Raw genomic sequence first — 15469 nt, forward strand, 5'->3', positions numbered from 1 at the left:
CCATAGACGTGCTTTGCAGTTTGCAGAGGGCAAGTATGTATTGCTACGTTTTGAAAAGGCAAGGCTGAAAAAGATGAAGGAAAGAGAGAGGTTGTATCTGAAGTTAAGCATGAGATACTATGGGCCCTTTCAAGTATTGGAAAAGGTTAGCGATGTTGCATATCGGCTGAAATTACCTCCACTTTGGCAGATACACAATGCCTTTCATGTCAGTTTGTTGAGACCTTTTTGTGGTGATGTGCTAGATGTATTTGCTGAAATTCAGCCAGAGGTTGAGGAACTAGATGAGATTTTCGTACCCGAGAAGATTTTGGCACATAAGGAAAGGAAGGTTAGAGGTAAAGTTTCCAGAAGATATTTGGTGAAGTTTCAAAATTATTCACCAATGGATGCAAAATGGATAGAAGAGGATGACTTGGCAGACCATCCTCAGTTGTTGCAACTTTATCTCGATGCCTTTCAGTTAGAGCCGACTTTGGATTGGACTTACTTAGGTTTAGCAGAGGGGGCGTTTGGAGCATTGCCTAATGCTCAAGGGGGAGGTAGCACTTCCACTCCACCGGTTTTGGACAGCTCTCGTATGTAGTGTATCTCGGACGTATTCAGCATGCATCCAAGGTACTGTGCTGACAGTATGTCTGCCATGAGGTCACTACTTGGTGTACTAGTCACTGTGAGATACATGTATATGAGTATGGTTGTCACTGCGGCTCTGAGACTATACTTATGCATGAGTTTTTGGACGAGTTTGGCATGAGTTTTTGCCTCAGTTTTGAGCTCAGTTTTCGATCAGTTTGAGAAGAGGTTATGATCACTTTGGGATCAGTTTTGCATCAGTTTCTGATCAGTTTTTTTTCACCATCAGCTTGTGATCAGTTTGGAGTCACATTTGCAGCCATTTGTGATCAGTTCTCATATCAGTCCATGATCAGTTTATGATTAGATCATGCTCAGTTTTTAATAGTTTACAACTGATTCCATGGACAGCCGCATGTAAACGAATGTCATTGATAATTCAGCCATAGTTTCGGCTCAGTTTATGCTTTACTATGGTTGTGTAGTCAGCATTGTTGAGAAACAAGAGTTTGGGATGCATCCGATGAGTTTTTGGCAACAGTTCTGGACTATTGTTGAGCTTTATGCTATGTTTATGCTGGCTGGAAATTTTCAGCAAATGGTGGGCATATGAGATAGTTAGTCAGCAGTGGCCAATGTTGTGTTAACTATGAGGCCTTGTGAAAATTCCAGTGCAGTATTGTTTGCTTTGACACATTATAGTGCAATTGAGGACGATTGCAAGGATTTCAAGGGGGTGGTTTGTCACGTGGACGTGAAAATTTGATGCTTTGCTTATGTTTAATTGACATTTGATTAAAGGATTAATCAAATGTGCAATTGAAAGATGCACATGTGTTGCATATGTGAGGTGCAAGCTACTTTCTCACAGTTGAGGACCGAAGGACCTTGTGAAAAAGATGGGTGTTAAAGGCAAAAGTTGTAACAAGTTACACTTGTTAGATTCTAGGTGAATTTTGGTGTCAGTTTGCCCCTAGGATCATTAATTGGCCATTAAGTGTCAGTGGTGACACTAGGGACTTTGCATTAATCAATGGATTAATGCTTGTCAAAGGGTCAATTAACACATGGGATCTCTTTGGTTTGCAAATGGCCTAGCCAATTAATTTTTGGATAGGCAAGGTCAATTTTTTGGGCATGGATTAAGGGCTGAATTAATTTTCAGAATTAATTAATTCTGAAAATTATTTAAATGGCTGGAAATTGCTGAAAATGGATTAAGAAAGTTGTCACTTGGCAAAACTTTCCCATGCAAGTGGGGGAAAGGCTAAATAGGGCTGAAGGGAGAGGAAAATCTCGTTTTTTTCATTTTGGAGCTGTTGGAAAGAGGTGTTGGACTGTTGCTGCCAGCTTTTGGGGCCAATTCCTAGCCATTGGAGACCATTTTGGTGATGGAGATTGCATATTCTTGACCTTGGGAAGCTGACAATTGCTGCTGATGCACTTTCTCTTGAAGATCACAGTCTCTGATGCTCCTATTGTTGTTGGTGCATTTGTTTGGGGCTGGTACAGTAGGGCAATAACTAATTTTGATCAGTTCTTCGCGACAAATCTCAAAATTTTCTCTCTCTACAGCAATCTCTCATCTCCTTCAACCTATGCTCAGCCATTCTCAGTAATCCTCAGCCATTCGGAGGAGATCTTGGCTATTTTTGGTGGGCTGATCTGTAATTTCTACAGTAAACCCTAATTCACAGCAGAAATTAGGGTTTAGCAGCCACCTTGGGATTCGTGCCAGAGATTGAAGGCTCAAGGGACTGAAATCAGTAGCTGATAATTGAAGATTATCAAGGGATTTCAGGAGCCAGCCCATCCCGAATTGATTTGGGGCAGCATTTGGCCAGCCAAGGGTCAAATTGGAGAAGAAGTCTTGGGTGAAACAAGGGGCAAATGACCCAAAAGGCTTGCTGGACATTTATGACAGCAAGAGCAATTGGTTAGTAGGAGAAGATTGAAGAATCTCAAGTTGTACTCCTTCCAATTGAATGAAAACTAAAGAAATACCGCAAGGGGCGCCAATTTTGGGGCCAACGGGGTGTCTACTATCTAAGAATGTTATGGTAAAGTGTGCATTTCATTTTATGTGCATTTATTTATTGCTGTAATTAACTCTTAAATCAGGTTATCACCACCCATTCCAAGAAGGAAGGCTGTTTTCAACTTCTATGTCTGCTTTGCAATTAGATTATTCCTGCCTCTTTCATTTCCTTACATGGACAAGTCTGTGGTATATTTGGCGTACTTGGAATGTCTTTATTTTTGATTCGGCATTGGGTATCCATGTTCATGTCCTCTATGGTTTCAGCTGATCTAGTTCTTCCAGACATTGCTACTCCCTAGCTAGATATCGTTTGCTCCACACCAGCTGTCCTTTCTGTGTGATATTTGTGTGTTAGAGTCTTGGTGATTTGTGTCTACACTTTTTTCTTAGCCGACCTAACGGTTGGATGTAAATATTGCTACTTAATTCAATTATCTTCACGAGAGAGAGAGAGAGAGAGAGAGAGAGAGAGAGAGAGAGATTGCGGTCCTTTGCGACTCAACACTGGATAACAGCCCGTTTGTGGATTATGGGAAAGATGCCTTCTCTGTTGTCTTTGCATTCAGATTATTCCTGCCTTTTCCATTTCCTTAGATGGACAGCCCAGTGGTATATTTGGTGTACTCGGAATGCCTTTATTTTTGATTCAATATCGGACATCCATGGTCATGTGGCCCGTGTTCGTGGTTTAGTGTCATGGCAGATCTCTTCTATGATGTCAGCTGACGTGGTTCTTTCTAACATTGCTGCTCCCTGGCTGGCTATTGTTCGCTCCACTCCAATTGTCCTTTCTGTGTGATTTGTTTGTGTTAAAGTCTTGGTAGACTTTTGTCAGTTTTCTTTGATGACCTGATGGTGTGATGTAAATATTTACTATTTAATTCAATTATCTTCACGAAAAAGTGTGTGCGTGCATGCGTGCGCTCTCAGGTAGCGATGGGAGATGACGGTACGAAAAGTCACATGTATGATGTAGCCTGGACAAGGGAATGTGATCTTTTATTCATAGCTGTTGTTTACCCCTCAATGCTGCAGAAATGCATTTCCTGTTACTGAAAACAGTCAGAAATGGAAATTCTGTTTCCTGGGGCAGAAGATAGAGTTTCATGCAACTATATCCTCATTCAGGATTGCCTCAAAGATTCTACAGTGTGATGACTTTGATCTCAATATGTTAGTGGGCTCCGGAAAGAAAATGAGGGCACTTTTGGGGCATATTGTGTCATTTCTTTGTAGATGTTGAATCTTTTTTGAGTTCCTTGATAAAATGTGGTTGTGAGCTGATTATAGAGGATAGAGACCCTGATAATCCATTGTTTTAGAGAAACTGATTGTCTTTGGAAATCACTCTAAGAACGTCCAATCCATGTGATCATAGGTTTTCTCAATTTTGAGGTGAAGCAGAAGTCATGATGCCACAAACATTTGAATATGTTGGTGAGGATGCTCTAATCTTGCATGAATCCATTCTGCTAGGTACGACTGCTTTTGGAACGTAAGGAAGGGTGCATCCTTGAGCTAAAAGGATCAAAGAGACTGTCCCAAAAACATGATGTGCCTCCGTTGCTTGATGTTCATAAGACGAGATGAATCAACCTCTACAAAGAGACTGTTTGTAAAAAGCATGATGGGTCTCCATTCTGCTAGGTATGACTGCTTTTGGTAGGTAAGGAAGGAAGCATCCTTGAGCTAAAGGCTCAAAGAGGCTGTCCCAAATATATGATGTGCCTCTGTTGCTTGATGTTCGTAAGATGAGATGAATCAACTTCTGTACAAAGAGACCGTTTGTAAAAAACATGATGGGTCTCCATTTGCTGATGTTGAATTTGTCTTCAAGTTGGCAGGAATCAAACCCTCTATGGTTTACTCTATGCCATGTGGAGTCAACGATCTAACCCTCTATGGATTATACTATGCCATGTGGCTGGTTCAGGTTGTGCATGCATGTTTCTTGCACTTGAGGCATCACATAGTTGCCTCAGTCTTAGCGTGGACAGATAGCAAACGATTGAGGCAGAGGGACAGAAGCAGCAGCAAATTAGGTTGAATGTAAACCTAGGACAACCTAGAGTATTGAGTTGGATGAACCACCCATTGATAGTGATCATCCAATGGGTCCCCCCTTGGGTGTCCAGTGCTTTTAGGCTACTGCAGGCATTGATAAGGCCATTGTGTTCCCTACCACCAGGCTTGACCCCTTGGTGTTGTCAGAAGTGGAGCAGCGGTGGAAGCATAAACATGTGCTGAAATAAACTGCTGAAACACAAGACAAAAAGAGAAAAGAAAACGATACAGATGAGAACTCAGATGTATGCACGGGAAATGGAATCCATATATCTGAACACGAGACAGTCGCATACAACAGTGAGTCACTGGCTGCGTGGGCACTGGCACTGGCTCCTCTCTCCACAGAGTCTGCAGATGGTGAAGATGATGATGATGATGATGATACTGACTGAGGAGGAGCACTGAGTATAAATAGGCTGAAAAAGTGGGGAGCAATAATGCTGGTCGGACAGCATTAATGTTGGCCGATTGGTGCATAAAATGCTCCACTGGCATAAAATGCCACACTAGAAAAATACCTAAAATACCTAAAAAAATGCCCAGCCCAGATCAAGCTCAGACTCACACATGAGCTGACAAATACTCTGCTAACCGCCTCTCTCAAATCATGAGTGATCTGATACAATAGAATAGTACAATGAAAAGGGATCAGAAACTAGACAACATAGAACTACCAAGTAGAACCATGGATACCCAAGTAGTGGGTGATCAAGCCACCACCAAGGTGCCTCGGAGAGAACCTGATGTCGATGTCGATCGTACCAAACACCTGAAAATAGAGAAGATCATAGCGTGTCTCTGTGTCCATCACCAATGTCTCGCAGGAGTATACAAGACCATCCTGTCAAAAATGCCCTTGAACATAGTGTTAGCAGAGTATTTGTCAGCTCATGTGTGAGTTTGAGCTTGATCTGGGCTGGGCATTTTTATTAGGTATTTTAGGTTTTTTTCTGGTGTGGCATTTTATGCTAGTGGAGCATTTTATGCACCAGTCGGCCAGCTTTAATGCTGTCCGACCAGCATTATTGCTCCCCACTTTTTCAGCCTATTTATACTCAGTGGCTCCTCCTCAGTTAGTCACTTCATTTCACCATCTGCAGACTCTGTGGAGAGAGGAGCCAGTGCCAGTGCCCACGCAGCCAGTGACTCACTGTTGTATGCGACTGTCTCGTGTTCAGATATATGGATTCCATTTCCCGTGCATACATCTGAGTTCTCATCTATATCGTGTTCTTTTCTTTTCTCTTTTTGTCTTGTGTTTCAGCAGTTTATTTCAGCACATGTTTATGCTTTCACCGCTGCTCCACTTCTGACATGGTATCAGTTTTCAGGATTTGTGTTTCTGCTGTGTTTTCTTGCTGATTTCAGGACTGTTTTGTACCCCTGCTGATCAGACGACTGCTGTCGCAGCCAAGCGACCTGTTTTGGGGCTGTTTTCAGCCTGCGTTTTTTGCAGTTTTGCCATCGCCTGCTGCCCCCGCACCCTCTACTGCCTACGTACCCTCTGCTGCCTGCGTTTTTCATCTGTAGCTGCTGGCGACAGTTTTCTACTTGTTTTTCTCCAGTTTACAGCCTGCATTTTGCTGATTCAGCATCTCTCGTGGCTGGGTGACTGTTACTTCAGGCCGTTTCGACTCTCTTGTGCCAGAGAGGGAGTGTGAGCGGGTGTTCAGATGGGGCAGTCGCGCCTCATCTATATTTTTATACAGGTGCACAGGTTCCAGAGAGGGACGTCCCTGACGTATCGACTTCAGTCTGTCGGAATCAAATCCTGGAGTTGGGATTGACCTCCAGGTTCATGCTGAGCTGGTTATCTGATAGAGAGCGGGAGGCTTTCGTTTGGAGCTCACATGAGGGGACACTTTGGCGGTCTGGCTTGATCACCCACTGCTTGGGTATCCATGGTTCCTCCGTGCACTTCCACTTATGATAAGTTACATGGACCTGATTATCTCACATGGAGTGCTGTCATGAAAGCTTGGTTTGTGCAGAAGCGGTTATGGTACATCGTCTGTGGAGCTATTCCTCGACCTCTCCGTCCTTTTCTTCTTCCTGAAGATTTTGATGAGGACAACCATGCGACATCCTTGAAATTACAGGGGCGGCTTCTGGCACATTATGGAGGTGAGGCTTATGTAGCTTCAGAGAGGGGTGACGGGAAGAAGAAGTCGAAGGCCCAGTGTTACCACTGTGGCAAGGAGGGACATTTGCGGAAGGACTGCAAGAAGTTAGCGGCTTCCAGGAAGGAGCAGAAGACGAAGCGGGATGCTGGCTCTACCGATGAGTCCTCTCCTTCATCAGATTTCGATTCTGATCCTCTGGCCAAGGTGAAGTCCAAGGCGTGGAAGGGATCCTCTTCTTTGGATCGCGGGAAGGGCTTGGTGGCCCCTTCCTCGGCTGCTTTCTAGTGGTGGTGATGAGGTCATCCCTCACGACTCTCTTGTGCCAGAGAGAGAGTGTGAGCGGGTGTTCAGATGGGGCAGTCGCGCCTCATCTATATTTTTATACAGGTGCACAGGTTCCAGAGAGGGACGTCCCTGACGCATCGACTTCAGTCTGGCGGAATCAAATCCTGGAGCTGGGATTGACATCCAGGTTCATGCTGAGCTGGTTATCTGACAGAGAGCGGGAGGCTTTCGTCTGGAGCTCACATGAGGGGACACTTTGGCGGTCTGGCCGAAGGCGGGGAATCCATGGTCACCTATGTTCAGAGGCATTTTTGACAGGATGGTCTTGTATGCTCCTGCGAGACATTGATGATGGACACAGAGACATGCTATGATCTTCTCTATTTTCAGGTGTTTGGTACACTCGACATCGACATCAAGTTCTCTCCGAGGCACCTTGGTGGTGGCTTGATCACCCACTGCTTGGGTATCCATGGTTCTACTTGGTGGTTCTATGTTGTATAGTTTCTGATCCCTTTTCATTGTACTATTGTATTGTATCAGATCACTTATGATCTGAGAGAGGGTGTTAGCAGAGTATTTGTCAGCTCATGTGTGAGTCTGAGCTTGATCTGGGCTGGGCATTTTTATTAGGTATTTTAGGTTTTTTTCTGGTGTGGCATTTTATGCCAGTGGAGCATTTTATGCACCAGTCGGCCAGCTTTAATGCTGTCCGACCAGCATTATTGCTCCCCACTTTTTCAGCCTATTTATACTCAGTGGCTCCTCCTCAGTTAGTCACTTCATTTCACCATCTGCAGACTTTGTGGAGAGAGGAGCCAGTGCCAGTGCCCACGCAGCCAGTGACTCACTGTTGTATGCGACTGTCTCGTGTTCAGATATATGGATTCCATTTCCCGTGCATACATCTGAGTTCTCATCTATATCGTGTTCTTTTCTTTTCTCTTTTTGTCTTGTGTTTCAGCAGTTTATTTCAGCACATGTTTATGCTTCCACCGCTGCTCCACTTCTGACACATAGGTGACCATGGATTCCTCGCCTTTGGCCAGACCGCCAAAGTGTCCCCTCATGTGATCTCCAGACGAAAGCCTCCCGCTCTTTGTCAGAGAATCAGCTCATCATGAACCTAGATGTCAATTCCAGCTCCAGGATTTGATTCCGCCAGATTGAAGTCGATGCGTCAGGGACGCTCCTCTTTGGAACATGTGCACCTGTAGAAAAGTATAGATGAGGCCCGGCTACCCCATCTGAACACCCGCTCACACTCCCTCTCTGGCACTAGAGAGTCGTGAGGGATGACCTCATTACCACCACTAGAAAGCAGCCGAGGAAGGGGCCACCAAGCCCTTCCCGCGATCCGAAGAAGAGAATTCCTTCCGCGCCTTGGACTTCACCTTGGTCGGAGGATCTGAGTCGGAGTTTGATGAAGGAGAGGACTCATCGGTAGAGTCAACATCCCGCTTTATCTTCTGCTCCTTCCTGGAAGCCGCTAACGTCTTGCAGTCCTTCCGCAAATGTCCCTTCTTGCCACAGTGGTAACACTGGGCCTTCGACTTCTTCTTCCCGTTACCCCTCTCTGAAGCTACATAAGCCTCGCCTCCATAATGTGCCGGAAGCCGCCCTTGTAATCTCAAGGATGTCTCATGCTCAAGAAGCATCGAGGTCATATGTGTAAAACTGATAGGAGTCGATGATGTCTGCGCCCGTAAAGCATTGGCCACTCCATCAAACTCCAAGGGGAGCTTGTAGAGGACCGTCCTGACGAGATGCGCCTCGGGAAGAGCAGACTGCATGTGCCGAAGCTGGTCCTGTACTTGCGTAACACGAAGAAGAAAAGACTGAATAGTATCTTTTGGCTCAAACTTCATTTGTTGGAGCTGGCCATAAAGTGTGACTGCCCGCATGGTGGAAGGTGCCTCGTACATCTGCTGCAACTTCTGCCATACTTCAGGAGATGTCCTACAGGAGGTAACCGCCGGTAAGACCGCTTTAGAAATACACCGAAGCAATGCTGAGTAAGCACGGGCATCGTCCGAGTCCCATGTGAGCGCTGCTTCCTCATGGTTGTCCTCATCAAAGTCTTCAGGAAGAGGAAAAGGACGGAGAGGGCGAGGAAGAGCTCCACAGACGATGTACCATAACCGCTTCTGCACAAAGCAAGCTTTCATGACAGCACTCCATGTGAGATAATCAGGTCCATGTAACTTATCATTAGTGGAAGTGCACGGAGGAGCCATATGGAGAGGATAAGAAGAGAAGTAGAGAAGAGATGGAATTTAGAGAGGAAACACAGCCAAAACACAAGCAGAGACTGCAGAAAATGAGAGGTCACATGCAATATAACCCAAAATCTGATCAATAGAAGACAAAATCTGCTGCAGAAAGTCAAAAAATTAGTCAAAAACTGCCGAAAACAGCAAAAACGGCCTGAATTAACAGTCCCCCAGCCACGAGAGACGCTGAATCAGCAAAACACAGGCTGTAAACTGGAGAAAAACAGGTAGAAACTGTCGCCAGCAGCTGCAGATGAAAAACGCAAGTAGCAGAGGGTGCGTAGGCAGTAGGTGACGGGAAGACTGCAAAAAACGCAGGCTGAAAACAGCCCCAAAACAGGTCACCTGGCTGCGACAGCAGTCGTCTGATCAGCAGGGGTACAAAACAGTCCTGAAAACACAACAGAAACACAAATCCTGAAAACTGATACCATGTTAGAAGTGGAGCAGCGGTGGAAGCATAAACATGTGCTGAAATAAACTGCTGAAACACAAGACAAAAAGAGAAAAGAAAACGATATAGATGAGAACTTAGATGTATGCATGGGAAATGGAATCCATATATCTGAACACGAGACAGTCGCATACAATAGTGAGTCACTGGCTGTGTGGGCACTGGCACTGGCTCCTCTCTCCACAGAGTCTGTAGATGGTGAAGATGATGATGATGATGATACTGACTGAGGAGGAGCACTGAGTATGAATAGGCTGAAAAAGTGGGGAGCAATAATGCTGGTCGGGCAACATTAATGTTGGCCGACTGGTGCATAAAATGCTCCACTGGCATAAAATGCCACCCAAGAAAAATACCTAAAATACCTAAAAAAATGCCCAGCCCAGATCAAGCTCAGATTCACACATGAGTTGACAAATACTCTGCTAACAGGTGTGACCTTGTGCCATACCAACTGCATGGTCTGCCCGTGAGCTCTCATGGTCATGGGATCGTCTCTCAAGGAGAATTGGGATTCCTTTTGTAAGTGATTCGCCACATTTCAGGTCTTCATACTGGGTCTATGCTCAAACATCGAAGTTCCAATCCGACTCAGCCAGCAAGAGGAATCTCCTCCATAGGTTTGTACCCACACTTTGGTCTAGGCCATGGATTAGTATGATGTGAATGTACCGTTAGGGTATGAGGGGACCATTATGAAAAGCTATGGTAAAAGTGACAATAACCTATACGGGCTCAAGAGTAAGAGAGAAGATTAATGGAAGCAGTGCCAATGAAAGAGGAGATACTCATGAGAAATTGTAGAAATGTACTATGTTGCTAAATTTGCTGTCTAGTGTTTGTTTTACAAATCTGTATTGAACTTATGATATTTTGAATATTGTGATCTCACATAATGTGCATTTTGCCCAACTAATAAATTGTTTCCAGTTATATACACCTCAATGTAAGGTATATTTCAAATGACTAGCATATCAATTGAAGGGAAAATTGTGAATCATTGTTAGCTTTATGAATTAGTGGTGGCTAGCAACTAAAGCTGCTCTAATGTATTACTCGGCTGTGCAGGGTGGTCAACCTCATTGTGGTTTTCCAGAGAAGAATTTCGAAGAAAATGCTGGCAAGTTGGCTCGATTGGTATGGATAATTCTGGTTATGTGCTGCAAGTGTTAATGCATGCTTTTGTTAGCTGGGACTTCCTGGTAGGAGCTTGAGTCATAGGCTGATATCTTATCAAGTGCTTGACAATTTTTAAGGGCTACCGGGTTCTTGTTGTGGAGCAAGTGGAGACTCCTCAGCAATTGGAGGAGCGCAATGTTAAGTCAGGGACTAAAGACAAGGCACTCACCTTCCTTGCCATGATGAAAATCTAGTTGATGTTAAGATTTCCCTACTATTGCTTTAATGACAGTTAGAATTATGCAAAGTCATTGGCATTCCCATAAATGTTTTTTAGGTTATTGGTTACCGAAATAAACTGTAGCACTACTTTTCATGTTATCATTTTGCCAGAAACAGACAAGTATGGAGCATTAAGTGTTCTATGCAGACTCCAATGAGTTTTAAGTGGTTGAAGTTGCTGGATTGACTGATTCAGGTTGTGAAACGGGATATATGTGCAGTCATTACAAAAGGAACTATTACAGACAGGAACATGCTTGGACCCACACCTGACGCTTCATATCTCATGGCTGCATACGAGATTCCAGACAATGGAAGCATGGCTGAATCTTCTATGATAGGATTGTGCTTTCTAGATGCTGCAACAAGCAGATTCATTCTTGGTCAGGTAATATCGGTATGTTGTCCAGTGTTTTCCAGTGAAGGATGTCGAGTACATAATTTTGGGGGTGCTGATGTCTTGAATATCCCAGTTTCAAGATGATATGGCAAGGACCCGTTTGCGATCTGTTTTGTCAGCTCTAAGGCCTGTGGAGCTTGTCAAGCCACGTGATCTACTGGCAAATGCAACAGAGAAGGCCTTGAGAGAACAGACGAGGAGTGCATTGGTGACAAATCTTAGTCCTGGCTCAGATTTTTGGGATTCGGCAAGGACTGTCGAGGAGGTTGTGGGTTTTTATTGGTCAAAGCATGAAAGCAGGGAGGTAAGGGAAGATTTGGAGTGTCAAGGCAAAATGGAATCGCTGCCAGCACTTTTGCGCATCCTTTTCAAGGCAGGTGATAAAGGGAAAGCTGCTACTTGTGCTCTGGGATGTTGCATTTCTTACTTGAGGCATGGGTTATTAGACCAAAGATTACTCAGCTCTGGCAGATTTGAGGTGTTACCTGGATCACAATTACCTGTTGAGGAAATGGAGGTCTCTGATAATGCTCATAGGCTAGGTACTTCTAATCTTTTCGCAGATCATACAGAGCCTTTCATGGTACTGGATAGCTCAGCTTTGGAAAATCTTGATATTCTGGAGAACAGCTTTGATGGAAGTACCTCAGGGTAAGCAGGGTTGTATGATTAATATCAAATTCTGAAAAGAGCTATTTGTGTGCTGGAAGATCTTGTATGTTATCGTTTGCTAAAAGAGGAAGGCTTCTTATGCCAAGTGATGGCTGTAAGCAATCTACTGTTTTGAATGAAGTTTTCAGTTTGGTTTGGTGGGGATGGTCTGGGGCACTCAGGGCAGAAGTATTAGAGCACACCTGTAGTGAGTGGTGGGTAAACCATAGTTACTGGGATGCCTTGAAACTTCACATTTCTTCCGTTTCTCTGTTTCCAGTTCCGTCTCTGTTCCTGTTTCTGTTTCTACATTTCTCATCTCTATAGTTACTGGAAATCCCCAGAAACTCCAGACTTTTGCGATTTCCGCTTCTGTTTTCTCTTTCTATTTCCTTGTTTCCATTACTATGATGTAAACAATTTTGTTCATAAGTATTTCTTACTTTGCTATGAAACTCTTCCTGTGTGATTTGTCCTGCTGTTGGGTACTAATGAGTTTGCGATCCTGCGACTTGAAACACAAAATTATATCCTGAGGAGGCAAGAGATGGCTGTCATATGGGTTGTTATAGGATCATGCAGATAGGTGATCAATGATGGAAAAGTTTGCAATCTGATGGACAGAGTGAAAACAGCTGTGTGGCCTGCCAGGGTAGCAGTCATGCAGCTGCAAACAGCAACTGAAGTCTTGTGTGGCAGCAGCCTGTAGGAAGCGTGTCTAAGGGGAGTGCAAGTTGTGTGCAGGTCTCTTGGTTCAGCTCTTGCGAGGTGTCCATACTGCACAAGCAACTATTGAAGTTACCCACACACAAGCTTTCAGGGCTGTTCCACCCTGATGAAAGGTACCTGTGCAAACATGGTGGAAAGGGATGGCCACCTGATTACTGTATGTTTTACAAAAGAGCAGGCTTGAGAAAGAAGAGGGTCAGCAAAAGCAGGAGCTGCCTGTAGGGCATAAGAGCAGTGTTGAACGCTAGAAATCTCAGGTTATAGGAGCATTATCAAGAAGTATGAAAACTCTACAAGTTTTGGACCATTGGAGTATTGAAATTTGTGTTAGCCAAAACACCTGATGATAAGATGAAACAAGTTACAAAGAACTCCCTGTTCAATTCCATTGGAGTATTGAAATTTGTGTTAGCCAAAACACCTGATGATAAGATGAAACAAGTTACAAAGAACTCCCTGTTCAATTCCATAAGGTCTCCAATCTTCTGGAAATTTATGGAAGCAGCTACTTGGAGAATAGTAAGCTGAGACAAATGTTTTGTAGTTCTTCACTGCCAGGCATCACCTAAGGCCCACATTGTTGTGAACAGATACAAAAACAAATTTTTAAAGCATCTAGAATGTTAGCCTTAAGTGAAGGTGCAACAAATAAGGTGAATTTGCTAAGCCACCCTTCTCTATCCACTTTGCATCCATTGGTGAATAATTTGAACCTTCAAAGTGGTATCCATATGCTCAATTGTTCCTCTCCAATATGGGCTCATCATGCATGAATCTATGTCACTTAAGATAGATTGCAGCATGCCATGATACTTAAAGATTTTTCACATGAACAATCTAACCATGTGATTTGTCTTGATCTTCTTTCTCACCCGTATAAAGCTTCCTTATGGAACCAACATATCACTATTCAAATGCCACAATTGCTTGTGGGTATCCAGAAGCAATGCTCTCCCATGGTCCCCATCATTCCATGTGGATTTCAAGATGAAATCCATAGCAGTGTCAACGTAGTCTATTTGGAATATGCAAAGAGTGCAACAAACCTAGTGCCTTATGTTGGTTAAACTTGATCTTTTGAGATACAATGCATGTCCTCGCAAAAGGATTTGCATCTTGTCTCAAAGCTAGTCAATGAAAGAAAATATCTTCTACCTTCATTGTAACATCAATACTTCTATGCCTTGCATTTGGGGGTCAAGGACTTTCTATCATACCTTTAGGCCTCAATTGCTTTGTGATACAAAGACAACAATGCATTCTATTCGTAAGAAAGCCATTCTTCAAAGCATATGCTCGTTTTTGATCACTAAATAATAGGTCATATATCCTTGCAAAATCTCAAGAGTTAAGGACAATCTTGAGAGGTATGCTCTTCACAATGAAAGCACTTAACTTCCATCATAAAGGTCCTTTTGCTTCATGTGTTTTAGAAATAATGATTGCTGCTTTGGTCCTTTTCTTTTCACAAAGGCAGCCTGAAAATGTTTCCTAGACTTTCCGTTATTATTCTTGCTACACTTATAACCATAATCACATTTTATATTGATGAGCCATGTTGGATGCACTTGTTTTTTTGTTATAGTGATGATTTTTTTTTTGGAGAAACTCAAACAATACTTCTTAGTGTACTTTGATAGTGGCACTAAATGACTCAAACCTTTCTTGTAATCCTTTGCCTTGCCTTTAGGCTCTAGATTATCATGAATAGGTGGCTGTTGAGATGGTGCTCTAGATGGTACCATGCCAACATTTGCAATACACATAGCAGGGTTTCCTTCACCAGCCCTAGTTCCTTGCTTACCAAACAATTCTTCAGGGCTTGACATGTTTCTAGACTTTTGACTTTGGAAGTTTTGCTGCATGCCAAAGTTACTATACATGGCAATATGCATTCGAGGTTGCATATCCCCAGACATATTTCCTTGCAAACCTTGCACAGTAAAAAATTGAAAGCCAATAGCGGAGGTTCCAAGCTTTGATCATCTGAAGCATTTTTAGCAATACCTTCGAATATTGAACCATGGTCAAAGTACCTTGATGTTAAGAAGGTTGTGGAATAATTGCCTGTCCAAAATATTCATGCTGAAAATTAATGCCTTGGCCATAAGTGGACTATTGGAATGGAGATCCTTGGGTTTTTGGCACCTTTGGAGTTAGCCTATCAAAAGGCATAGTTAGAGAATGCTGCCTATGAAGCTCATCAGGCAGCTTAGACTACCTCATTTTTTTCTTAGGCATACAACAAAATTTCAGTAATCCAGCAAGCTCTAGAAAGGGCCTTGCATAAATTCAGCAAGGTGAGGATTGTAAGTAAGCTGTGTTAGTATCCAGTGCATGCAACATTGTATTTACTATACTCAGGTGCTCTTTACAAGGTTCTTTGTACTTTGTGTTTTACCTTGGTTGGATTTTCTCCAAGGTGTTATTAACATAATTTATTTTCTTGGAGAAGAAAAGTACCCACTG

General features: G+C 43.4%; 1 protein-coding gene across 5 annotated transcripts in view; it reads left to right on the plus strand.

Moving 5' to 3' along the window:
* The window catches only part of MSH6 (MUTS homolog 6), a 112209-nt gene that overhangs the window by 23271 nt on the left and 73469 nt on the right, over window positions 1-15469 (plus strand). For all 5 annotated transcript variants that reach the window (XM_087699791.1, XM_087699783.1, XM_087699800.1 and 2 more), the window contains 4 exons: window positions 10888-10956; window positions 11076-11159; window positions 11417-11608; window positions 11694-12271. In XM_087699791.1, coding sequence (XP_087555917.1) covers window positions 10888-10956; window positions 11076-11159; window positions 11417-11608; window positions 11694-12271 — 923 coding nt within the window. The remainder of the gene's footprint in view (window positions 1-10887; window positions 10957-11075; window positions 11160-11416; window positions 11609-11693; window positions 12272-15469) is intronic.

This window comes from Lygodium microphyllum, chromosome 2 (assembly GCF_053477565.2).
Source record: "Lygodium microphyllum isolate KBCC chromosome 2, Lygodium_microphyllum_v1.1.10, whole genome shotgun sequence".
Taxonomy (NCBI): Eukaryota; Viridiplantae; Streptophyta; class Polypodiopsida; order Schizaeales; family Lygodiaceae; genus Lygodium; species Lygodium microphyllum.